Source organism: Macaca thibetana, chromosome 19 (assembly GCF_024542745.1).
Source record: "Macaca thibetana thibetana isolate TM-01 chromosome 19, ASM2454274v1, whole genome shotgun sequence".
Taxonomy (NCBI): Eukaryota; Metazoa; Chordata; class Mammalia; order Primates; family Cercopithecidae; genus Macaca; species Macaca thibetana.
The window spans coordinates 49,962,672-49,989,048 of NC_065596.1; the positions used below are offsets into that span (position 1 = coordinate 49,962,672).

Here is a 26,377-nt window from a genome sequence, read left to right on the forward strand (position 1 = left end):
CTGCCACTTTGTGAAATTGCGTCGTTAATAGCCTTGTTTACTTGTTCGTAGTTGTAATTTTGGTCACTTGCATGTTTCCACATATGAGACTTCAAAGAAGGAGGATGGCTACACACATACCCACACAGAGAGCATCTGGAAGACAGGCAGGCAAAGGAAAATAAGAACGGTCCCATAACACCAGTGAAAAATTATCATGATTCTGTAACAATCATTATAGCCCTTCTTCCGGACCCTTATTAGACATATCGTATTTCACTGAATCTAAGATGTTACTTAGAATCATTCTAAGAGGTACACTGATTTCAGAGAGGTCCTAGAATAGATGTCCTGGAATCAATGAAAGAAGGTGTTTTATATGATAAAGAATGAGTAACAATCAAGACAAACATTCCAGATTACTTTAGTTATTACAATATTTGGAAAGATTTTTGATGTAGTAATATGCAAAATATTTGCTCTAAATTAATCACACAAAGAAAAACTTACACAATTAATACTTTATACCACTCTACTACTTGAGAAAGCAAAAAGGAATGAAATGATTTTCAACATGAACTCTGCACTCTTTACAGACCCACAAAAAATGGAAGCAGTCATCTTGAAAAAGCTTCAACAATTTAGATTTCATAAATAAAACAAATAATCTTAGGCCGGGCGCGGTGGCTCAAGCCTGTAATCCCAGCACTTTGGGAGGCCGAGACGGGCGGATCACGAGGTCAGGAGATCGAGACCATCCTGGCTAACACGGTGAAACCCCGTCTCTACTACAAAATACAAAAAAACTAGCCGGGCGAGGTGGCGGGCGCCTGTAGTCCCAGCTACTCGGGAGGCTGAGGCAGGAGAATGGCATAAACCTGGGAGACGGAGCTTGCAGTGAGCTGAGATCCGGCCACTGTACTCCAGCCTGGGTGACAGAGCGAGACTCCGTCTCAAAAAAAAAAAAAAACAAAAAAAAAAAACCCAAAAAACAAAAAAAACAAATAATCTTAAAAAGTTTCTATTAAAAAACAATTGTTCCACATAGTTGGGTACACTTGGTAAAATCTGAATTTAACAATGAAGGATTTTTAGAAAAATTAATATACTTTATTTTTTAGATGTCTTTAGGTTTACAAAAAAAACTGGTCAGATAGAACTGAGTTCTCACATGCCTCCTCCTCCCCTGCTCCAAATTCCTCCCATTATTAATATCAGTGTGCTATATTGGTTATAAATGATGAATCTATATTGATACATTTTTTATTAACAAAAGTCCATAGTTTACATTAGGGTCCGCTATTTGTGTTGTACAATTCTGTGGGTTGTTTTGTTTTTGTTTTTTGAGACAGAGTCTTGCTCTGTTGCCTAGGCTGGAGTGCAGTCTTGCTCTGTTGCAATCTTGGCTCACTGCAACCTCTGCCTCCTGGATTCAAGTGATTCTCGTGCCTCAAACTCCTGAGCAGCTGGGATTACAGGCGTGCACTTCCATGCCTGACTAATTTTTATATTTTTGATAGAGATGGGGTTTCACTATGTCGTCCAGGCTGGTCTCGAACTCCTGGACTCAAGTGATCTGCCCAACCTCCCAAAGTGCTGAGATTACAGGTGTGAGCCACCATGCCCAGCCAATTCTGTGTTTTGACAAAGGTATAATGCCATGAATCTACCATTCCAGTGTCATATGAATAGTTTCACTGCCCTAAAAATGCCCTGTACTCCACCTTTTCATCCTTCCTTCCTGCCCCTGAATCCCTGGCAACCACTGATTTTTTTATTGACTCCATAGTTTTGCCTTTCCCAGAACATCACATAATTGGAATCATAGCAATATGCATGTACGGTTTTTCCATGTCTGTCAGGGGTTGATCATTCTTACTGCTGAGTAATATTACATTGTGTGGATGTACCATAGTTTGTTCACTCACCTGCTGAACAATATCTTGGTTGCTTCCAGTTTTTTGCGAATACGAATAATTGCTGATATGAACATTCATGTGCAAAGTTGTTTTGTTTTGCTTTGCTTTTGAGACTGGGTCTTACTCTGTTGCCCAGGTTGGAGTCTAGTGGCATGACCAGAGCTCACTGTAGTCTCAAACTCCTGGGCTCAAGCAATCCTCCTGCGTTAGCTTCCCAGCAAGCGCAGGTTTTTATAAGGAAAGCGCAAGTTTTTATAAGGATAAAAGTTGTCATCATTTGGGCAAATACCTAGGAGCATAATTACTGGGTCGTACTGTAAAACTGTCATCTTTTTAGGAAACTGCAAATGCACTTTTCCAAAGACATTTTTGTTAAATACTTAATTACAAACCTAACAAAATCAGGTAACTTACCTGAACTCTTTCCTACACCAATAAGAGACACAGTCAGCAATAACGAGGCACAAAGAAAATCAAACGGCATAGGAGTAAATAAAACAATTAAATACGGGCAAAGACTAAACTCTTATTCTGACCCACCTCCAATTTAACTTTGTGATAGCATGCAGCAGTATTCTTTTTTTATACACCCTGAGGAATCAGGCCCAAGGCCAAAGGCCTCTGATCTCAAGAAATACCAGCCCACTTACAGGCAATACACAGGCAGTTCTTTTTTTTTTTTTTTTTTTTTTTTTTTGAGACAGGGTCTTGCTCTGTTGCCCAGGCTTGAGTGCAGTGGTGCGATCATGGCTCACTGCAGTCTTGGCCTCCTGGGCTCAAGTGATCCTCCCGCCTCATACTCCTTAAGTGCTAGGATTATAGGCATGAGCTACCATATCCGGCCCAAATAGGCAATTCTTGATAGAACTTCTAATAAACTCAACTATATGAAAAGATGTTCAATCTCATCACTAACAATCAGGGAAATGTATCACACCCCTCAGATTGGCAAAGATAAGTAAGTCTGATAAGATGTGGAATCTGATAAATCTGGTAAGATTTTTCAGAGATGTGGAAAAATGGAAATGTACAAATTTTATGTATGGCACTCTGAAGAACAATTTGGCAATATCTATTAAGGCTGAAGTGGCACACACCTGTAGCCCCACAATTCTGGTGTTCACAAGGAAACACATACAAGAATCATCCTAGCCATGAAGAGCAAAAAAGGATACAACCCACAGCCCCTGTTCTTCCACAAGGATATGAAAACAAATTGGTTTATTTTCATATAGTGGAATGTTATGAAGTGGGGTTGAAAAAAAAAACAACCAAAAAATCCCCATAGAGATCTACACTTAGCACCAGGAACCAATGTCAATAATGATCAGTGAAAAGAAAAATAAAAAGACCTGTTAGGCTTTTAACTTAAATAGTTGAAACACCAAAACCAACAGAATGTATTGCTTAATACATCCATATATATGTATATACACATACATATATGTTATGTACATAGAAAAGTTATTCACGAATACCTGAAATGATACACATCACTATCAAGACAATGGGATACCTCTCAGGAGGAAGGGTTGAAGAAGTAAGACATTGAAGCTTTAGCTGTATCTACAATGTTTTATTTCTTCAAAATGTGGTAAAATGTTTGACGTTTCATTATTTAAATATTTAAAAAATTGTTCCTCTTTTAAGCTTTTACAGCCTGCATTCTCCTTAAAACTTTATTACAGCTGGTATAATAAAATAAAATCACTACATTTTATTCTTGGTTATCTACAAAAAAAAAAAAAAAACTAATCTTAATTCATTTTACTTTGCCCATTGATATCTGAGATGCAGCCATTTTTTGACAAACCTCAATAAATCTATAATATTTTCACTAACATCTTTATCAGAGGGTGGGCAGCTGGCAACTTTTCCACCCCCAAACCATTAAACTCAGTGTCTGTATCTGTGACTGTCACACGGTGGTGGTGTGTACTATAGTGTGGTTACAGTCCCCTGCTCAAATGTCTCTGGATCAGTTGCTTGAGAAGGGCAACTGCCCTGCGCCATGGTGGCTGGGCACCCAGCTCGATGCCAGCCAAGAGATGCCCACTCCCTTCCACCTAGTGCCTCTACCAAGGTGCCTTTCCATGTCGGGCTCTCATACGTTAATTTTTATGTTATGCTAAGGGGAAACAGACACGAAATGCTGGCTCTTCAGACACCTGCCTCCTAACTTACATTCAGACTGTGGTCCTGAGGCCTCACCTGAAAATTCTTTATCCGGAATGATCCCCCAATGACAAGTCAGACTTATGCAACAAGAATTTCATACTTTTGCGAAAACTGGGTCAGAAAGTAAACACCAGAAATCGCAAATGTATCCTATAGAACATCTCTAATGTTATTCCAACCTTTTAAAAATAAGAGAGAACTGTTTACTGTTTTCCTTAAAAAAAAAGAAAGAAAAAAAAGCTTCTCATTTTAGAATAGTTACAGATATAGATACAGATACATAGAAAAGTTATTTCCCTTACTGTTAACATGTTACATTCCTGGGGTACATCTGTCACAAATCAGGAGCCAATGTTCCTTACATCATTATTAACTGAAGTCCACACTTTATTCGGATTTCCCTGGTTTGTACTTAACATCCTGTTTCTGTTCCACGACCCCATCCAGGACACAACATGGCTTTTAGTCCTCACGTCTCCTTAGGATCTTCTAGACTGCAATTGTTTCTCCTACTTGCCTTGTCTCTTTTGAGACGCATTTTCACTCTGGCGCCCAGGCTGCAGTGCGGTGGTGTGGTCTCGGCAAACTGCAACCTCCGCCTCCCAGGTTCAAGCGATTCTCCTGCCTCAGCCTCCGGAGTAGCTGGGATTACAGGCGTGCGCCACCACGCCTGGCTAATTTTTGCGTTTTTAGTAGACACAGGGTTTCGTCATGTTAGCCAGGCTGGTTTCTAACTCCTGACCTCAGATGATCCGCCCGCCTCGGCCTCCCAAAGTGCTGGGATTACAGGCGTTGAGCCACCAAGTCTGGCTAACTTGCCTTGTTTTTAATGCCCTTGACAGATCTGAGGAACATGGGTCAGATATTTTGTAAATGTCCCTCAAGTTGGGGCTGTCTGCTGTTTTTTTCACGGTTAGACTAAGCTGATTAGTTCTTGGGAGAAAGGCCACAAAGGAAAAGGGCCGTCCTCCCGACATCCCACTCTCAGGAGAACTTGCCCCTGACATTCCTCCCCTGGCTGAGCTCAGGTTTTTCCAGGGACAAGCTCCTCTTTCTCAACCCTGTTTCCATAGCATACCACTGGGAAGGTGGTCACTGTGTGCAGCCCACACTTAAGAGCTGGGATGATCACCCGCCTCCTCGAGGGAGGGGTATCTACATCAATTATGTGGAATTCTTCTGCACGGGATGTGTCTATTCTCACCCACCTATTTATTCAACCATTTATGTACATCAGTATGGACACATGGGTATTTTATACTTTGGGGTATAATTCTGTATTGCACTATTTATTTTGTTGCTCAAACTCCTCCAGCCTTGCCCCCTGGGCCTCTGTGGTTGGCTCCCATGTCCTTCTGCCACACCCCGAGTTTTGTTTCTTAAGCACTTCCTTACTTGCTGGTCCTATGAGACGCTCCAAGATCACCTTGCATATTCCCCACCAGTCCTAGACTAGACTGATAATTTCTCTAGTTCTTTCTATTGGAAAAAGGTATCAGAAACCAAGATTTGGGTGATAGGTGAACTGCTTTAATTTTGTAAATAACTTTTTTCCTGATTTCAAAAATTCACTCTAGAAAATTAGAAATATACAGGAAAAAAAATAAAATAAAAATCAATCATAGCCTTTTCACTAGATATAACCATTATTATTATTTTGATGTTTATTTTCCAGTATTTAAAAATACATATATTTTTATAAAATTTGAATTATGGAAGGCTACTGTTACAATTTAAACTTTCTACAATAAAGTATTTATTGACCACAATAAGCTGCCTAGCATTTCACATTGGATGGAATTGGTGGAATTCCATTTAATTCTCTATTTTATGCAGAATATATAATTCTGACAATTGACAATCATCTTTGCATAAAAATTTTAGGCACTTAAAGCTTCTAGGAACACAGTCTATAAACTTTAATTTGTGCACCAGCATGTGCTCATTCTTCTAGGGGAGACTTATTCTAGGAATACAGACAGTTCAGTATTAGGAGCTTCATTATTATGAGTCACCATTTGAAAGGATTGGAAGAGAAAAGGCATATTTTCGCTGGTGTTGCTGAGACTAAATCTAAAAAAATCAATATTCATTTTTAAATTTCTGATTATGGAAATCGTTAAACAAAGGCAAAATTATAAATAAAAATATGACGAATCCGTACCATCCAGTTTCAATAACTGATTGTTGGCATTTTGCTAATCTTGTTTCATGCAGTCTCCTAACTTAAAAAGTTGCTTGATTTTTGCAGACATGTCTTATTCAAATTAGGATCCAAATGAGATCTACATTTCATATTTGGTTGGTAAGTCTCTTAAGTCTCTTTTAATCTATAATATCTCTTCTTTCTTTCCCGTCACCCCTCATGCATGTATCTGTTGAAGATATCAGGCCATCTGTCTTGCAGAATCTCTCACCACATGGACTACACTGAGGACTTTCTGGTGATGTCGTTTATCATGTCCCTGTGTCCTTCATGTTTCTTGTGAACTGGAAGTGAGATCTAGAAAAAAGTTTCTCAGCTTCTGCATTCCTGACATTTGGGGCTAGGTAATTCTTCACTGTGACAGCTGTCTGGGGCACTGCAGGTTGTCCAGCAGCATCGCTGGCCTCTACTCACTAAATGCCATTAGCGCTTTCTCCGTCAATTGTGACAAACACAGTAATGTCTCCAGACACTGGCAAATGTCCTCTGAGGGGGCAAAAGCACCCTTAGTTGGGAACCAATGATCTACAGATTTCATTTCATTAGATTCAAGGTCATATTTAATTTTCTTTCTTTTTCTTTCTTTCTTTTTTTTTTTTTACAAATATACTCCATGGGTATAGCTGTGTATTTCCTACTGCCATACTCAGGAGGCACTTAAACCAACAACACCTAACCCAATACACATTCTTAATAAAACTTCTCTACAAAATAAGGTAGATGGGTAATTCTTCAGTATCATCAAAATATAACTTTCTCAACTACAAAACTAGTGTCAAGCTTAATTAGGAACCACCAGAAGCATTTCTATTAAATTCAAGAACAGAACAAGGACATTTACTATCCCCACTGTTATGCAGTGTTGTGGAGGTACCAGCTAGGACAATCAGACGAGGGAAAGAAAGAAGAGGTATACTCCGAGTGTGGTGGCTCACACCTGTAATCCTAGCACTGTGGGAGGATGAGGTGGGCGGATCACCTGAGGTCGTGAGTTTGAGACCAGCCTGGCCAACATGGTAAAACCCCATCTCTACCAAAAATACAAAAATGAGCCACGCATGGTCGCGGGTGCCTGGAATCCCAGCTACTTGGGAGACTGAGGCATGAGAATCTCTTGAACCCAGGAGATGGAGGTTGCAGTGAGCCAAGATCATACCACTGCACCAACGCACTCCAGCCTGGGTGACAGACAAGACTCTGTCTCAAGAAAAAATAAAAAATAAAAAAAAAAAAGAAAGAAAGAAAAGCTATAAACAGAAAGGGAAGTATGAGAAAATGATTTGCAGATAATGTAATGATATACCTTAACAATCCAATAGAAAATTAAAAACTGTTAACTAAGTAAAGCCACAAATCTAACATTCTATACAGATCAACAACTTTCTTATACAGAAACAATATTAAAATGCTAGCAAAATGCTAGAAGAAGGAAAAAACAATTTATAATAGCAATGGAAAAAATAAAATATACAAGAACAAGCCTAACAATGAGTGAGAGAGTGTGTGTGTGTGTGTGTGTGTGTGTGTGTGTGTGTGTGTGTGTGGTCCTTGCGTTGCACGGTTCCGAGCTGCATGAATTTCAGTTACTATGGCTTAGTTAAACATTATCAGTCCCCCAACAGCATGGTTCAAATTTCAGTTATTAACTACTATGGGAATATGAACTGTGAGTAACTGCAGAGAACAAACTTCACTGGCAGCTCTTCTGTCTACTATGTAAACAGAGATGTATCATGCCCAGTGACCAAGCAAGCCTTTCAAAGCTGGTGACTGGTCACTGTGCTATGCAGTTCACTCCCCAACAGCAAAGCATGTAGTTATGCTGCATCCTTATCTCCCAACGTTAAACCTGCAGGACATGTTATGAAAATGGATAGTCACAAGAGAGGAACTGGCCAACAAAATTGAAGTGCAGCAAAAACCCACAAAGTGATAATGCTGGAAGCAAAATTAGACATAAATGTAAATGAATTCTAGAACAAATAAATAATTGGCCACAGGAATGCTGACACTGCTGACACTGAAGAAAACTTGGGATATGCAGCCAGAGGATCTTACTGAAAGTGAATTTAACAACGAGGTATGTAGTTCCTGAAGGAAGTTATGGCAGCAAAAAAGTCTGCATTAAATGAACTCTTGGAGACAATTTCTTAGAAAGGACAACTGACCACTTGCCAAAGCATAGGAAAGATGCTCATTCTAGACTGTAAAGGACACAATGAGAAGGCAAGCACTATTCAAACCACTCGATAAGTCTCTTACAAAGAGACAAAACATTTTATTTCTCAAAGTTTCTAAGTGTCGTATGATTTGAATTTACGTGTCCCCCGCCTCCCACCCCCGCCCCCGCCTGCCTGAAATTCCTGTGTGGAAACTTTAACCTCCAAAGGGATAGTATTAAGGTGGGGCCTTTGGAAGGTAACTAGATCATGAGGGCAGAGGCCTTGTGAATGTGAGTGGTATGATCTGAATGTATGTGTTCGTGCCCCCCGCTGAAATTCCTAAGTGGAAACTTAATCCCCAAAGGGATAGTATTAAGAGGTGTGGCCTTTGGAAGGTGACTAGGTCATGAGGGCAGAGGCCTTGTGAATGGGATTAGTGCCCTTATAAAAGAGGCTCAGGGGAGCTTTATTGCCCCTTCCAGTATCAGGATGCTGCAAAAAGGTGTTATTTATGAAGTAGGGAGCAGGCCCTCATCAGACATCAAAGCTTCTGACACCTTGAGCTTGGACTTCCCAGCCTCCAGAACCGTAAGCAACACATTTCTGTTGTTCATAAATTACCCAGTCTAAGGCATTTTGTTATAGCAGCCTGAATGGACTAAGACACAGCACCACAGTTTAGATATGGTCTGTCTGTCAACACCAAAACTAACGTTGAAATTTGATCCCCAATATGGCTGTACTGGGAGGAAGGGCCTCATGGGAGGTTTCTGTGTTTGGGGGTGGATCCCTTATAAATGGGATGTTGGTGGTGTTCTCTCAGTGGTAGGTGAGTTCCTGCTCTTCCAAGACCGAACTGGCTCTCGGAATGAATTAGTTCTCTTGAGAGTGGGGTGTTATGAAGCCAAGACACCCCTCAGTTCTTTGGTTCTTCGCATGTGTCCCCCCTTTTGTGACTTTCTCCGCCATGTTGTGTCGTAGCACAAAAACCTTCACTAGAAGCCAGGGCCAGGCCCTCAAACTTTTCGGCCTGCAGAACTGACAGCTGAAAAAAATGCCTTTTCTTCATTTGGAGCATTGTGGGTTATCTGATTTGCCATGCTATCAGAGCCCTTTGCTTATGGATTGTTGTTTTAAATTACTGAGCCAATTCCTGTCCACTCAACTGGTCAGCAAATGCTATCTCTTTATTTAAACCCTTTTCTGATTATATAATCTATATTCTTTGCATAAAAATGGAATATAGGCAAGTATAAAGACAAATTCTAAAAAATTACTTGCATAGCTTTCTGGTCTTTTTAAATGTACATATGTAGATCTGAAGCAAAAGTAGAATCATACTATCGATTTTTAATCCTACTTTTGACAATGTTCCATGAGTATTTTCTCAAGTTAAAAATTATGCATTTTCAATGGGGTATAACGTTCCATCCTACGAAAATATCCTAATTTAACCACTCTACTAAGTAGCATAGAGCTAGAGGTTTTTGATATTTCTGACATTATAAGCAACGCTATAACAAATTATCTTGTACATCAATATAAATGCATTGCAGATTATTCTTTAGGGCAGAGTTCATTTCCCCCCAAGACTCCTTAATAATAATAAAGAATGGGCCGGGCGCGGTGCCTCATGCCTGTAATCCAGCACTTCGGGAGGCCGAGGCGGGCGGATTACAAGGTCAGGAGATTGAGACCATCCTGGCTAACACGGTGAAACCCTGTCTCTGCTAAAAATATAAAAAATTAGCCAGGCACGGTAGTGGACACCTGTAATCCCAGCTACTTGGGAGGCTGAGGCAGGAGAATGGCATGAACCTGGGAGGCAGAGCTTGCAGTGAGCCAAGATCACGTCACTGCACTCCAGCCTGGGCGACAGAGCGAGACTCCATCTCAAAACAAAAACAAAAATAATAATAATAATAAAAATAATAATAATAATGATAAACAATGAACACTCCTAGTTGAGACACAGAACATTACCAATATACCTTTGAGACTCCCTGTGTGCCTCACCTCAATTGCCTCCCCTTCCTTTCCAGAGATAAGAACGTTCCTGGGCTGTGGGGCACAGCGTTTTTTTGTTTGTTTGTTTGTTTTTTTTGACATGGAGTTTCACTCTTGTTGCCCAGGCTGGAGTGCAATGGCGCAATCAATCTTGGCTCACCGTAAGCTCCCCCTCCCAGATTCAGGTGATTCTCCTGCCTCAGCCTCCTGAGTAGCTGGGATTACAGGCACGTGCCACTACACCTGACTAATTTTGTATTTTCAGTAGAGACAGGATTTCTCCATGTTGGTCAGGCTGGTCTCGAACTATTGGCCTCAGGTGATCCACCTGCCTCGGCCTCTCAAAGTGCTGGGATTACAGCCATGAGCCACTGCGCCTGGCCGGGCACAGCCATTTTTAAGGCTCTGATCTATAAATGTAGTACCCAGAAAAAGGAGAAATGACAGAAAATATGTTTTGACAGTATGGTAAGGACATAAAAACAGAAATGCAGATCCATGGAACAGAATAAATGGCCCAGAAATCAATCTAAACATACACAGTCAATGAATAGTTGACAAGGGCACCAAGAGGACATAATGAAGAAGAATAGTCTCTTCAATAAATGGTGCTGGGAATACTGGATATCCACATGCAAAAGAATTAAAGTGGATCCATATCTTACATCATCCACAAAAATCAACTCAAAATGGATAAAATAGCTGAATGGAATATCAGAAACTGTCAAACTCCTAGAAGAGAGTACAGGGAAAAATCTCGCTGCAGTGGCAATGATTTTTTGGATATGACACCAAAAGCTCAGGCTACAAAAGTACAAATAAAAGGGACAACATCAAACCAAAAAACTTCTGTACAGCAAAGAAAACAATCAACAAAAGGAAAGAGCAACCTAAGGACTGCAAAAAAAATTTGCAAACCACATATCTGATAAGGGGTTAATATCCAAAATCTATAATCAACACTTATAACTTGATTAAAAAATGAGCAAAGGACCCGAAAAGATATTTCTCCAAAGACATAAAAACTGCAACAGTGATATGAAAATGTACTCAACATCACGAATCATCAGAGAAACACAAATTAAAATCACTATGAAATGATAACCTGTTAGGATGACTATTATCAAAGACAAAAGAGAGAACAAATGTTGGCAAGGGTGTAGGGAAAAGGAAATCCTACTACACTGTTGGTGATAATGTAGATTGGTACAGCCATGAAAACTAGTATGGAGGTTCCTAAAGAAATTAAAAATAGAACTACCACATGACCCAGAAATCCCTCTTCTGTGTAGGAGATGAAATCGCCACCTTACCAGGTATCTGCATTTCCATGCTCAGTGCAGCATTCTTCACAAAAACCAAGGTATGGAAACGACCTAAGTGTCCACTGATGGACAAATGGATAAAGAAAACGTGGCATGCGCGCGACACACACACACACACACACACACACACACACACACACACACACATCATTCCACCTTAAAAAGGGAGATCCTGCCTTTTGCCACAAGATGGATGGGCCTGGAGGCCTCATGCTAATAAGCCAGACACAGAAAGACAAGTATTGCTCAATGTTACTTAAAAGTCCAATACACACACAGAGAGAGAAGGAAGGAGTGGTTACAAGGGGCTGGGGGTGGGGAGGGAGAGAAGATTCTGGCATACAAAGCAGCATGTATATAGGATGAATTTGTCTAGAGATCTAATACACAGCATAAGGACTATAATCAAAATGTACTGTATTAGGAATTTTTGTTAAATAAGTAGATTTTAGCTGCTCTTGCCACAAAAAAGTATGTAAGATGATAGATACGCTAATTTGCTTCACTATAGTAACCATTTTACTATCTATATTCTATACATCATATTGTTAACCTCCAATATATACAATAAGATTTATTAAAAAACAAAACAAAAACATTAAAAAAAAGAAAATATGTTTTGAAACAGAGGTTATGTCTAACAAATCATTTCTAACCACCTCACCAACAGACCAGCACCAACCATATTTCCACGTAGGGTAAACTGCTCCTTCCTATCCCGCCCCATCCATTGGGCAAAAAAAGTCTTAAACCAAAACGAAACCACACTGACAAAAGAGCACACTGATCATGACACCACCTCTCATGATTCTGCTTTGCTTCCTTGGTGGAGCTGCTGGATGCTCCTGATGACAGAGCCATTTGGGACTCCTCTACCAAGGCAAAGCCATACACATGACATGAGGAAAGAAGTGAACACCCTAACAGTGTGATTGCTGGACTCCTAGAGTGGCCTGTAAATATGGCCATTGCTGAATGCAGGCTTTGGAATGTCCAAAGAAGCACAATTTCTGTTACCCAATAAAACCCGATATGTATCTGTATAAAAAATGATTTCTTCCCAATGCAAAGAAGCTACTTCGGCAACCCAAAGAAAGCCAGTGTAGAAACTCAAGGCTTCTTACAACTTGGCTAAAAAGCCTGAGACTGAATTTTTCTACAGACTTTCTCCCACTGTTAGTCAGTCAGTTACTTTGGTCTCAGAACCCCAAGGAGATAAGGATGCTGGTTTAAAAACCCCCACTTCCCTGGCCTGGGACCTTACTTGGTTACTTTCCAGGTCAAATGCCTTGAGGGCTTAGATGGAAGAAAGTAGCTGGATGTCCTACAAGATTTGGGGTGACTTGAGTCTGGCTTGAACACATACACAATGATTTCAACAGAAATTCTGCAATAGGGCTTATCTTATGAACTTCAATGCATTTTCTACGCTTTTAAAGAAATAACTAAGGCCCCCACAAAACAGCCACTTCAAATTTTGTGATGAACCTGAGAGATCTTTATGCCACTGAGAAAAACAAAGTCTTTCAGTTCATCTCTTCAAAACAAAATATACATTTTTTTCCTCCTGATGAAACTATCTCCTTCACTGTTTTCCTTAAACAAACTGAAGCTTTTTAAAGACTTAAGTTTTTCCCCAAGCCAACACATTGACTAAAGAATCACGATGCCTACAGATGAAAAAAGACTGAAGCCTGTAACTCTGGTGGAAGTGATGGGCTGTGACTTCCAAGGTTAGGTCATAAAAGGCAACACAGCTTTTGCCTACCTATCTAAGAAGCTCATTTTGGGGACTAGCAGACCTGCAAAGTCCACAAGGAGAAATCATGTGTGTTTTCCAGCTGAGGCCCAACCAATGCCTAGCACAGCACCAGCCTGTGATGCTAAGGACATAGCCTTCAGAGGACTGTAACCCCCAGCTGTCTGGGTCACTTCCAGCCTTCAAGCTTTCTCTGATGAGACCCCAGACGGTACGGGACAAAGACAAGCCGTCTCTACTGTGTCCTTTCCAAATTCCTGACCGACCCACAGAATCCCTGAGCATAATGAAATTGCTTCTGTTTCACACCCTGATTTGGTGTGGGCTGCTGGCATGCAGCAGCAGCACACTTCATAAAGAGATCTCCCTGGTGTAGCACAGACAGACAGGATGACACAGTTATTAGAAGCAAGAGTTCAAGCCCCAGCTCTGAGACATGGGGAAAGTTGTTTAAGCTAGCCCAGCCTCTGTTTCCATGTCTATAAAATTGGGGTAGTAATATTCCTAAGTACTGGGCTACTGTGAGGACTGAACTGACATGTATTGAATGCTTAGCACACCAGGCCTGGCCCAAAAACAATCTTCTCAAAAATATCAGCTGTTATTATCATTTCTAATATAATTATATTTATACAAATCCCATACAATAACTGACTACACTGAGAGGCAACCTTATTATTTCCATTCCAAACTGTCATTCCCACTGCTGAAAGCCTTTCTGAAACGTTTTCTGTTTAGATTTTTTTTAGCTTTAGTGCCATATTATAGTAAACCAGGCTCAGTAATACCTAAGCACACATAGTTGATGCACCATCCCTGAAAATCAGCACACATTTTTATTTCTGTATCATCATCTACCTTACTCAACAGACTATTTCAAAAAATCAAAACCAGTTTCAGAATATAAAGACAAAAAAGTTCTAAACACAAAGATTAATACATTTGACTATATTAAACTGGAAATGTCTATTCATCAAAAGACATCATTAAGAAAGTAGAAAGGCAAGCCACAGTTTAGATGACATCTGCAATATGTCCCACAAAGGCCTTGTACTCAGAATACATAAAGAGCTCCTGCAAATCAGTAAGAAAACAGCAGATGATAGTTTGGATATTTGTCCTTCCAAATCTCATGTCGAAATTTGATCCCCAATGTTGGAGGTAAAGCCTGGGGAGAGGCGACTGGGTCATGGGGACGGATCCCTTAGGAATGTGGCTTGGTGTAGCCATTCATGAATAATGAGTTCTCTCTGTTACTGCAAGATCTGACTGTTAAGAAGAGCCTGGTACCTCCTTCCCTCTCTCTTACTCCATGTCTCACAATGTGACATATCTGCTCCTGCTTCACCTCTGTCATGACTGGAAGCCTCCTGAGGCCCTCACCAGAAGCAGAGGACAGCCTGCAGAACCACGAGCCAAATAAACCTCTTCTTTATAAACTACCCAGCCTGAGAATACATATTCCCTCATAACAATGCTAAATACAACAGACAAAGCAAAAAAGAAGTGGGCAATAGCCCATAAATGAAAAGATGCTCAAACTCAGAAATTATCAGGGAAATGCAAACGAAAGCACAATAATACACTGCTATACATCTACCAAAACAATAGAGATTAAAGACTGACAACACAAAGTGCTGCTGAGGATGTGAATAGGTACAACCATTTTGGAAAACTACTGACACTGTCTACCAGAGCTGAATACATATACATGTCCAATTACCACGAAATTCCACCCCTAGGTATAAACCCAATGGAAATGGACTCATTTCATATATACGCCCCAAAACATGTAAAACAATGTTCAAACTGGTATCAGATCATGTCAGGGAGGAAAACCTTGCAATAACCCAAATGTCTATCCACAGCACAATGAATAAACTGTGGTGGTCTTAACACTGGAATACTATACAGCAATGAAATGCATTTGTGCTAAGTGGAACTATACACACACACGTTGAGTGAAAAAATCTAAATATAAAGTAGAACATGTCCTGTATGATTCCATTTTTATTAAGTTCAGAAACAGAAAAAACTAATTGATAATGTTACAAGTCAAGATAGTGGTTACCAGAAAGAGGGGAGGGGTAGTTAAAGACTGGAAGGCCCACGAAGGGGTGCTGCTGAAGAGCTGATAATGGTTTGTGTTACGAGCATGAGTTTAATTTGTCATTATTCATCAGCTGTACCATTATGATTTACGCAGTTTTCAGGAGGCATAGGAACATCAAGTATAAAATCTATTTAAAAAATTTAGAGGGAAGGAGGGAGACAGAGACTTAAGAGACTCTCTTAATAGAGTGGCTGGACCTTGTTTGGTTCTCGATATGAAAAAGCTACCTCTAAAAGTACATTTTGAAAAAATTAGGGAAAAACGGGTATTTTTGGACTGGGTATTAAAAAAAATCATCTTATATTATTTGGGCAGTTATTCTACTTAAGGAAGAAAAGGTATAATAATACCACTACACATTTATTTTCAAGAATAAATTAAACTTATACAAAAAACTTAAAGAATCAGACCCATTTTATAGATAGGAAAAACTGAGGGATATGGACAACTATCAGTCAACATTTACTGTGTACGTACTATGTCCTGGGCAGTGTGTGGAGTACTTGAGCCCAAAGCCCCTGTACTTCCCTTGACATTACACTGTCCCCCTGCCACAGTGTAGTTTCAGAACCTAAGCACAGTACAGCTGTGTTTCTGAGGGAAAACGGGTTCCATGCCATATGGTTAAAAAGAAACTGATACTCTCAGGACAACGTTTTGTTCTCCCATCTTGTTCTCTACAAAAGTGGTACTGGGAGATGTAAATCAGAGCAGGTCCAGCAGTGCAATATTAAACTAAATCGATGACCATCTATTATGAAAAATTTTGACTGGAACTTTTCGGTAAAACTTTGGGGTCAATGTTGTAAATGTCAGGTATAATCTCTCACCTTATACAAAAATCAAATCAAAATGGATTAAGGACTTAAACCTAAGACCTGAAACTATAAAAATTCTAGAAGATAACATTGGAAAAACCCTTCTAGACACTGGCTTAGGCAAGGATTTCATGACCAAAACCACAAAAGCAATTGCAATAAAAACAGAGATAAATAGCTGTATCTAATTAAACTAAAGAGCTTCTGCATAAGGAACAGTCAAGAGAGTAAACAGACAACCCACTGAGTGGGAGAAAATCTTCACAATCTATACATCTCACAAAGGACTAATATCCAGAATCTATAACAAACTCAAATCAGTAGGAAAAAAACCAATCAATCCCATCAAAAAGTGGGCTAAGGACACAGACAATTCTCAAAAGAAGATATGCAAATGGCCAACAAACATATGAAAAAATCACTAATGATCAGGGAAATGCAAATCAAATGCAACATCACTAATGATCAGGGAAATGTAAATCAAAACCACAGTGTGATACCACCTTACTCCTGGAAGAATGGCCATAATCAAAGAATCAATCGACAGTAGACGTTGGTGTGGATGTGGCAATAAGGGAACACGTCTACACTGCTGGTGGGAATGTAAACTAGTACAGCCACTATGGAACAGTGCAGAGGTTCCTTAAAGAACTAAAGTAGAACTACCATTTGATCCAGCAATCCCACTACTGGGGATCTACCCAGAGGAAAAGAAGTCATTATTTGAAAAAGATACTTGCACACGCAAGTTTATAGCAGCATAATTCACGATAGCAAAATTGTGGGACCAACCCAAATGCCCATCAATCAACAAGTGGATAAAGAACTCTGTGATATATGCATATATATGATGGAATACTAGTCAGCTATAAAAAGGAATGAATTAACAGCGTTTGCAGTGACCTGGATGAGATTAGAGACTATTATTCCAAGTGAGGTAACTTAGGAATGGAAAACCAAACATTATATGTTCTCACTGATATGTGGGAGCTAAGCTATGAGGATGCAAAGGCATAACAATGATAAAATGGACTTTGGGGACTTGGGGGGAAAGAGAGGGAGGAGGGCAAAAGATAAAAGACAACAAATATGGTGCTGTGTATACTGCTCGGGTGATGGGTGCACCAGGTTCTCATAAATCACCATTAGAGAACTTACTCATGTAACCAAATACCACCTGGACCCCAATAACTTATGGAAAAATAAAATTTAAAAAAGAAAAAAAAAGAAATGTCAGGTATAACTATAACTGGTGTATGGTTTACACAGAATAAAAACAAAGTTATTAATAGCTGCATTAGTAGGGACTGGGATGGAATGATGTCATTTTAATCTTTACCTGCCTTCCACAGGAATGGAAAACAGCTCTCTTTTTTCTGGGTAAGAACAGGGCTTCTGAGATAATCTGACAACTTCATGAGCAGAAAATGGGAACAAGCCCCTTCAATGAACCAAGTAACACGCTGGGTACTTCATAAATATAATTTCACTTAATCTTCACAAAGCTTTATGAGCAGGGAAGTATTCTCCCCGGTTTTGTATGGGAAAAGAGGCTTAGTGTAGCATAACATTCCCAAGGCCACCAGTCGGGCACAGGAAGTGTGTGGTCCAGGCCTGGGATGCTCCCAAGACACTAGAGTGACTCCAAAGCAGCCAGACATAGAACGGGGACCTCAGCAGGGACAGCACTCTGCCTGGGCCCAGCATCTCTCCGGTAAAATGAGCTCTGCCTGCCTACCCTGGCACAGAATTCATTCTTCGTTTCCCTAGTGTTTAGAGGTCATCAGCCTTTTAGTACTTTTCTTTGTTTAGATAATGAATTATTGAGAAGATAAAAGCTGGGCCCAGTAACTACCGGCTACCACTTACTGGCTGCTTATTATGTGCTGGTACCTTATATGGTATTTCATTTCATCCTCACAACCTTAATATCCTCATTCTATTACCGACAAAACCAAGCACAGAGAGGTGAAACAAATCCCACAAGTGAGAGCGCTCAGATTCAATCTCAGGACTATCTGCCCCTAGAACTAGGGATCCATGAAGCCGTACTGCCCAGACCACAAAGATGGGGTCATTGAAGGACTGGAATGACAGCATAAAAAACAAAAGCATGAGAAAGGAACAGGTTTCACCACTACAGAAAACCTATTATGTAACAGGCACACTAAAATAAACAATAAACCTTTTGTGCCCTTCTGCAAAATTTAGAAGTTGTGCAACAAGACCTTGCAGCTCTATAAGAACTCGTTACTGCTGCTTGTGAGCATGTTTCCTAACGAAATGTAGGGAATCAGAAATGCACAGAGTATGGCATGAACTCTGAGAAACCAAGCCCAAACTCTGACCATAAGTGCACCAGGCAACGAAACTGAATGAAGCAGACGCACAATGAGCCAGAGAAACTCCTGTGATCCTTGAATTAAGTCAGGCATTATAAAGCCTACACTTACCAGCTCAGCTTAAGGTACAGAGTATAGGACAGTAAGGACAAAGTCCTAGAAACATCCTGGAATAGAACATGTTAATCCATAATGCTCTGTGACCAGAAATTCCATAAAGACAAAGGATAGCGAGTATTTAAAGAAGGTTAAAAGGAGAGCCATGACATTACAAAATAAGACTTACGAGGAAAAACTGATAATAAGTACAAAGAGGGAGGTATGACAAAATTGTTTCTAAGGCATAAACACACCAAACCCAGTGACAAAGTGCAGTGTGAATAAATTTGGAAAATAACAGACTGAGACTTCTCTGATGTTACACAAAGAGGACTCTCACAGGATGTTGCCCGTTAGTAGGAAGACCCTAGGACAACTGCAACGAATCCTATGAGTCTGTGAATATTTTGAGAACATAAGAAAACATCCCTGAGGCACTGACAGCTATCAACATGAATCTTTAAGCTGCAGGACTGACCTAATAAAGTAGATGTAAAACCTTCAACAGAACTGGAATCACTCACCTATTGCATACATTTATCCTAAGTATTTGTGGGTCTACTTGCATACTGTTTGTCTACAAGTTCCATGACAGCAAAGATGATGTCTGTTTTGTTATGACTGTAGTCCAAGAATCTAGCATGGCCCCTGAAGCATAGTATTTGCTCAATAAATATTTCTCCATGAATGAAAGAACAATCTAATTCTGGACCCAGAGAAATGTTATTTTCTTCTTACTTAAATCACATGAATCTGGCATAGTACGTCTAAATTCAAGGATACCAAAAATATAAAGGCAAAGCTTTCTCCTCCTATCAGGTAAACTAGTGTTCCCTGTTTCCATCACATTCTCCTAATCATTTCCCAGTATAAATCACGAATGTATACATACTCAGTCCCACCAATTAAATAGACTGATTGGACATGGTGTAACCATGTAATCCCAGCACTTTAGGAGGCTGAGGTGGGCAGACACTTGAGGCCAGGAGTTTAAGACCTGGTGAAACCCCGTCTCTAATTAGCTAATTAGCATGCCTGTGGTCCCAGCTACTTGGGAGGCTGAGGCATGAGAATCACTTGAACCCAGGAGGCGGAGGTTGTCAGGAGGCGAGATCACGCCACTGCAATCCGGCCCGGGCGATGACAGAGTAAGACTGTCGAAAGGAAGAAAGAAAGAAAGAAAGAAAAGAAAGAAAAGAAAAGAAAAAAGAAAAGAGAGAAAGAGAAAGAAAGAAAGAAAAGAAAGAAAAGAAGGAAAGAAGGAAAGAAAGAAAGACACTGATGAAGACTGAGGCAAGGTCAAACATCTTCCACAGTTTTAAGACTCTGCAAACAGATGTACTGTCTCAAGAGTGATTATAAGTAAATCTGCTGGTTTGCAAACTAAGCACGTATTAAATATTCGAAACCATACACAGATCACCACACTATGGGATTAAACAATGACCTTTTATGGCACAGTCTATCAGGTTTTCATTGAGATTAATAGAATAACTTTCCCACACTCACTTGTATATCTATAAATTCTGGGGAGAGAGTTAAAACCTGCAAAGTTCTGATAAGGGGGTGAAAGAGTTCATGCCCATGGCCTAGCACTATCACTGAGAATGCCTATATTTTCTGAAATACATATTTGAATTGGCTTTTGGGAAAAATCAAGTAACAACATTAAATGACTTATTCTATACATACTAGCTTAATTTTGAAAAATGGACTCTTTAATAGGAAATTTTATTGCCTTTAAGTTTTAAGGATCTTTTGCTGGAATACTGAGTACCTTACTGCCAAATTACTGAAATGAACTCTAAGGCACTGAAAATTGCTATGAAATTTATACCCATATGAAATGAAAACATAAAATTGACAGATAAAGACAATTTCCTATATATCAACTAGACAAAATGCCTACTGTCCTAAGATTCAAGCTTAAAGTTCACATCTTAACAAACCAAACAATACTTATAAAACCGGCCAGGTGCAGTGGCTCACGCCTGCAATTCCAGCACTTTGGGAGGCTGATGTGGGAGGATCCCTTGAGGCTAGGAGTTCGAGACTGCAATGAGCTATGATCACACCACTGCACTCCAGCCTGGGCAATACAGCAAGACCCTGACTTAAAAAATAAGTAAATATATAAACAACAAAATATAAAACCAATTAGTGGAAATTTCTTACTTCTTAACCTGTGTTTCAATAAGTGCTATACATTTTTAATGATTTCATTTTATTTTTTTACTATAAAATATTTTAATACAAGCATTAACATTCTAGAATCATAACACTTACCTGTACGGCTTATCAGAGTTATGGATTCGCCTGTGGTTTCTGACACCAACATATGTTGTGCTTGTATAATCACACACATCACATCTATACTGTTTCTGGACTGAAGACTTATTCCCTAGACAAGGTATTTCAGAGTTTTAGTAGCAGGCTTTGACAAGATTCAAATGACAGCATTTACATTCCATTGTAAATGAAAATTTATACCACATAGTTGTATTAGTATTTCAATTACGGCTTTCTTGCTGTTTTAACAAGTCTGAAGTGGTTTTATAGGTTTTCCTGCATATACACTATCAGCAGATATAAATTGAACATCATCTGACCTATAAACACAGATAGGTTGGGATGATTTCTGCATAACCGTGTACAATATTCTAAATCATAATGAACTTGCTTCCGGCTGACTGTGTAGGAGCTAAATTAATCAGAGACACCCTGTTGATCTGTATCACCAAATAGGTGTTACTCTAACCAATACTGGATATACTGTCTTAAAGAAACACTGACTTGCCAACAAGCTGTAATTTAATACTATACTCCAATATTATAAAGTGTAGCTATGAAGCATATATAACCAACTCAATATAAAAAGCCTGGCTGGCTGGGTGTGGTGGCTCATGCCCATAATCCTAGCACTCTGGAAGGCCAAGGTGGGAGGATCGCTTGAGGCCAGGAGTTGGAGACCAGCCTGGGCAACAGAGCAACAGATCTCTCCCCCACTCTCACCCTGCAAAAAAAAGCCTAAGGCCTTTTCACCCAGTGCATTTTCTTTGTTTACCACTAAACGTTAGCTATCAATGCAACAAGAAAGGAAAAGCAGCCGCAAATTTTTAAGTGCTATGCAATGTATAATTCTTTCTAGTTAACTGACAGGTTACAGGGACAAAGGTTATGACTGACATGAATATGCAGCTCTCCGAAACGCAGGAAACATGGATCCAATGAAAAGAAGCCATGTTACTAAACTCACTCTGCAACAACAGGGCTGAGTAATTCAAGTTGGGGTAAGCTTATGTCAACACGAGTTGAGTGACTTGATCATATAAAACGATTTCCTGAAGATATTCAACGCTTCATGTACTTGTCTGTCAGCATACAGTCCACAGGCTATTCACACTCTGCTTTATATTCAGAAACAAAACAAGCATGGAAGCTCATGAAAAAGGCAGAGCAGGAAGAACTGTGTATCTCTTGGCAGGAAGAAAGCTTAGGTAGAACACCTGTATACACTGCATAAAAGTAAAATCCGTGGTATTATACAAAGGGAAACCCACACTGAAATTTCAACAAAGAAAATCCTTAAGTTAAATTTACAGCTTCTGAAATTGAAATTTTCTTTTGCTAATAACTACTGCCAGGCAGAACAAAATGTCCTAATTTCCTGGTATAAATCTATAACATTAATATACACACTAATCATAATTATAATCTAAGTATTGCTCTTAATTGGTAGGTTAAAAACTTGGACTTGATTATAAATGGCACTGTTCCAAATACAGTTTTTAAAAAACCCTAAAAAATGAAGTGTGAAATATTGGATAATGGTTTTGTGTGAGAAATATTACAGATCAATGACAACTAATAAAACTGACAGATGGAAAAACTTAATATAGCACAGAATGAGAGCCTGTGATACTTCAAGCAACTGTTTCCAATGGAAAGAATATTGGATTTAAAGTTCAAAAACTTGGGCTTGGTCCTCGCTCTGCCACTTTCTACTAGTATGATCATGGGTAAATTATTTTGCCTCTTGAAGTCTCAGTTTTCTCATCTACAAATTGGAAATGCTAGAACCCCACAGCATAGTTTAGTAAGTCCGACATTTTTCCTTTAGCAAAGTCTGTACTGTACCTGCATGTCTCGGTAAAATCTCTGCCCTGTCACTAAATGTCTATTCTCTGAGGATAAGGGATCTGCTTGTTTTGTTTAGACTGAATCCCCAGGGCTTGGCAAATTATAGGCTTCCAATAAAAACCAATTTAATTAGGTTTCATGGAGTAACACCATACGAAAGGGCTTTGCTTGCGGCTCTATTTGAGCTCCTGTGGTATCTGCTGACATACCATCAGCCTCGTTCTGTCTTCTTCACTGAGTTGGGTTCCTGAAGGGCAGTGATGCCTTTCACTGCACTCCCAGCACCTAGCACAGTATCTAGCTCAAGAGAGGCAGGCACACCTTTTGGCCAAGCAAATGTTAAGCTGAAACATGCCCTAAGGTATCTGTGCTGTCAGAATGGCAGAGACTGGGGATCACAGAGGCACACATCTCTCTTCTTGTTTAACAAGTTTACTAAATGGTTAAAGAAGTTTTAACAAAGCATGAATTATTATTACCTTATTTGTGAGCTAAAAATTTTTTCTTTGACCTGACAACCAGATTTCAAAATATCTAATAGTGAGCTAATAAAGTACCCATGCAGGTATAAATATGCAGTCATCTGAACTGCTACAGTACTGAGAGAAAAAAGCAAATGGAGCCAGGTGGAGGAAAAGAGGCATGGCAGGCAATTTAAAAATCCATACATGTAACCCTTATAAAAAGGCATGAGCCACAAAGAAAAGATGCTGCAACATAAAATATAGTAAACATACATCAATACTGTAAAGTCTGAAGTGGTTATTTTAATCTTGAGCTGACACTTTAATCTTTTTATTAAAATTGTGAATTTTAACCTGTTAACTCATTTGGACAGTTTGAAATGTTTGCTTTTTAGGACGGTGCTAAAAAAGACATCTTCCAACACTGATATTAACTGCAGGTGGTGCTACTGAGTAGTATTTACTTCATCCCTTCATTAGGGATTTATAGTCCAATCATATCAAACGTTTTAATGTCTCCTTTAAAGGAGATATGGAAACATAATGAATTAAAATAAAAGGAGGCATTGAGGGCTATTTTGTAAAAAGGAAACAAAACTGTTTTAGCTCAGCCATCTACTGCAGAAACAGATGCTACGCCATAAACTCCTTTTGTTTTGGAGAGTTTTACAGGGATGACATCTGTTTGACATGAGAATTTTGGTGCTACAGTGGTGTCAAAATCAGTTCTTTCAGAAACATTCTAGAATCAGTTATGCTTTCTGGGGTATAATTTAATGAAACATTATGGTAAAACATTTCACTCTGTAGTCGTTTCTAACTTTAATTCTTAGTAAATCTAAAAAGGAAAGTCACCCCAATATGTTTTATCTCCCATAAACATTATGCGCCACACTGGAGACATTTAAAGTATATCAATTTAAGTGAGCTGAACCAAAGCGGCACAGCTTAGTACACTTTATACTTAATTCTCTGGATGTGGCATCCGCCTTTTCATGGAGCTCTAATTAAATCTTTTGATTCTAATATTCCTATTACCAGAAACTCGGTAGACTGCTACCTAACTAGTACATAAAAAGATCTTGTGTGTCTATGTGTGAGTATTTTTTTTTTTTTAAATAATGCAGATGAAATCTGGCAGTCATACTTGGGTAAGAATAAGATCACAGCGGGAAGCCCCAGTTAAAGTTTGGGGTGGGGGCCTACCATCTGCAAAAGCTCTGTTCTCAGTAGGTCAACTGGTGCCGAGAGAGGGAAGGGAGGCCTGTTTTCCATGTTGTAGCTTTTCTGGCTTTCTGGTACATCACCTTCTAAGGGGCGCTTAAGTTTCAACTGCAATATCTACCTACAAAGCTGAAGATGAATCCTTACTATCTAGGGCTTCTCACCTAGGACCTAGTAATCATCTGCTTCATTCAGTACTTGGCATTTCGTCAGAAACAGAGATCAGATTCACTCACATCCATGGTACAAAAATGGAGAAGAATATAGGCTTTTGCCCTGAAAATAACCAGTCATGACAACTAAGGGCACTTTTACATCATGTGCGAGTCACTGCAGCCTATATAACAAAATACATAGATACCTTCCTGGACACATTTTCCATCAGCTGTATCACTGGAAATTCTTGGCTCATTAGAAGTTGCTATTGACAAGGTATCTGGAAGACTGTGCTGTTCTCTCTCATGATTCCTCAATTGACTCTAAAAAGTGGAAAGAAATATGTAATTTTCAATAAATATACATGTCCAACTCTTAGGAGGCTGTAGAAGAACGAGTTCATTGCTTTCATGACCTAGTACAACAAATTACCGTATTTTAAAATCAAGTCTGCTAAAAGATCATTTGACACATTTGACAATTTATAGAAAGAGGTACATTAGCAAATCATAACATCATGCAATGGACAGTTCCTCTTCATATTCTCTGAAAGGAAGTCACCGCTTTCTTAAGTGATTACGCAGGGCGTGTCCGTATTTACTGAAACACTGGTAGGCCCAGAGGAACCAGCAGTGTTCAGAATAATGCAACTTCACAAAAATAAATCCAATCTGTAATCGCCAGACTCCTAATTTTTCATTTAAATATCTTAATGTGTAAGAGACCTAACTGGAAGTGCTCCTCCAAGGACATCCTGTCTCCTCTACTTCCATTCCCACGAATGAAGAGCTCAGCAGCAAAAGAAACTCCTGGAGACTTGTGGAACTTGTCTTTGCAGCCTATGTGGATGTCCTCCTTGGAATTTCATGAGTGTAATCTGAGAAGCAGTGAACCTCAGACTCAAGGGCTTTTTTATTCCTGTTACCTTTTTGTTTGTTTGTCTGGTTGTTTAGAGACGGAGTTTCGCTCTGTTGCCCAGGCTGGAGTGCAGTGGCACGATCTCAGCTCACTGCAAGCTCCATCTCCCGGGCTCACGCCACTCTCTTGCCTCAGCCTCCCGAGGAGCTGGGACTACAGGTGCCCACCACCATGCCTGGCTAAGGTTTTGTATTTTTAGCAGAGACGGGGTTTCACAGTGTTAGCAAGGATGGTCTCGATCTCCTGACCTTGTGCTCCGCCCGCCTCGGCCTCCCTCCTGTTACCTTTTTATTACAGCTAGACCCCAGCTCTCGGTAATCTGAGGGAAAAAGTCTACCTTCTAATTAGCCCTTAGGATAACACTTGTCATACATTTTCAAGGAGTCACCTGGCCCACTGAAGAAGAAAAGTTCTAAACCAATGATTCAACGAGTTTCCTTTACAAAATAGCACTTCATACAGGATGTTGGTTTTGATAAGGTCAGCACTTGATAAAAATCAGACAGTCAAAATAACTTTGAAAGTTCTTTACCCTGCCCATAAAACATGACACACGATTCTATTTCCA

The 26,377-nt window shown here is 39.6% G+C and overlaps 2 protein-coding genes across 7 annotated transcripts in view; both read right to left on the bottom strand.

The window, feature by feature from the left end:
- The window catches only part of PDCD5 (programmed cell death 5), a 1,006,786-nt gene that overhangs the window by 203,928 nt on the left and 776,481 nt on the right, over nt 1–26,377 (bottom strand). The gene's annotated exons all lie outside the window — the stretch shown is intronic.
- ZNF507 (zinc finger protein 507) overlaps nt 1–26,377 on the bottom strand; it is a 37,679-nt gene that overhangs the window by 1,446 nt on the left and 9,856 nt on the right. For all 3 annotated transcript variants that reach the window (XM_050771979.1, XM_050771980.1, XM_050771978.1), the window contains 3 exons: nt 25,097–25,214; nt 21,194–21,308; nt 1–135 (listed from right to left, as the gene is read on the bottom strand). In XM_050771979.1, coding sequence (XP_050627936.1) covers nt 1–135; nt 21,194–21,308; nt 25,097–25,214 — 368 coding nt within the window. The remainder of the gene's footprint in view (nt 136–21,193; nt 21,309–25,096; nt 25,215–26,377) is intronic.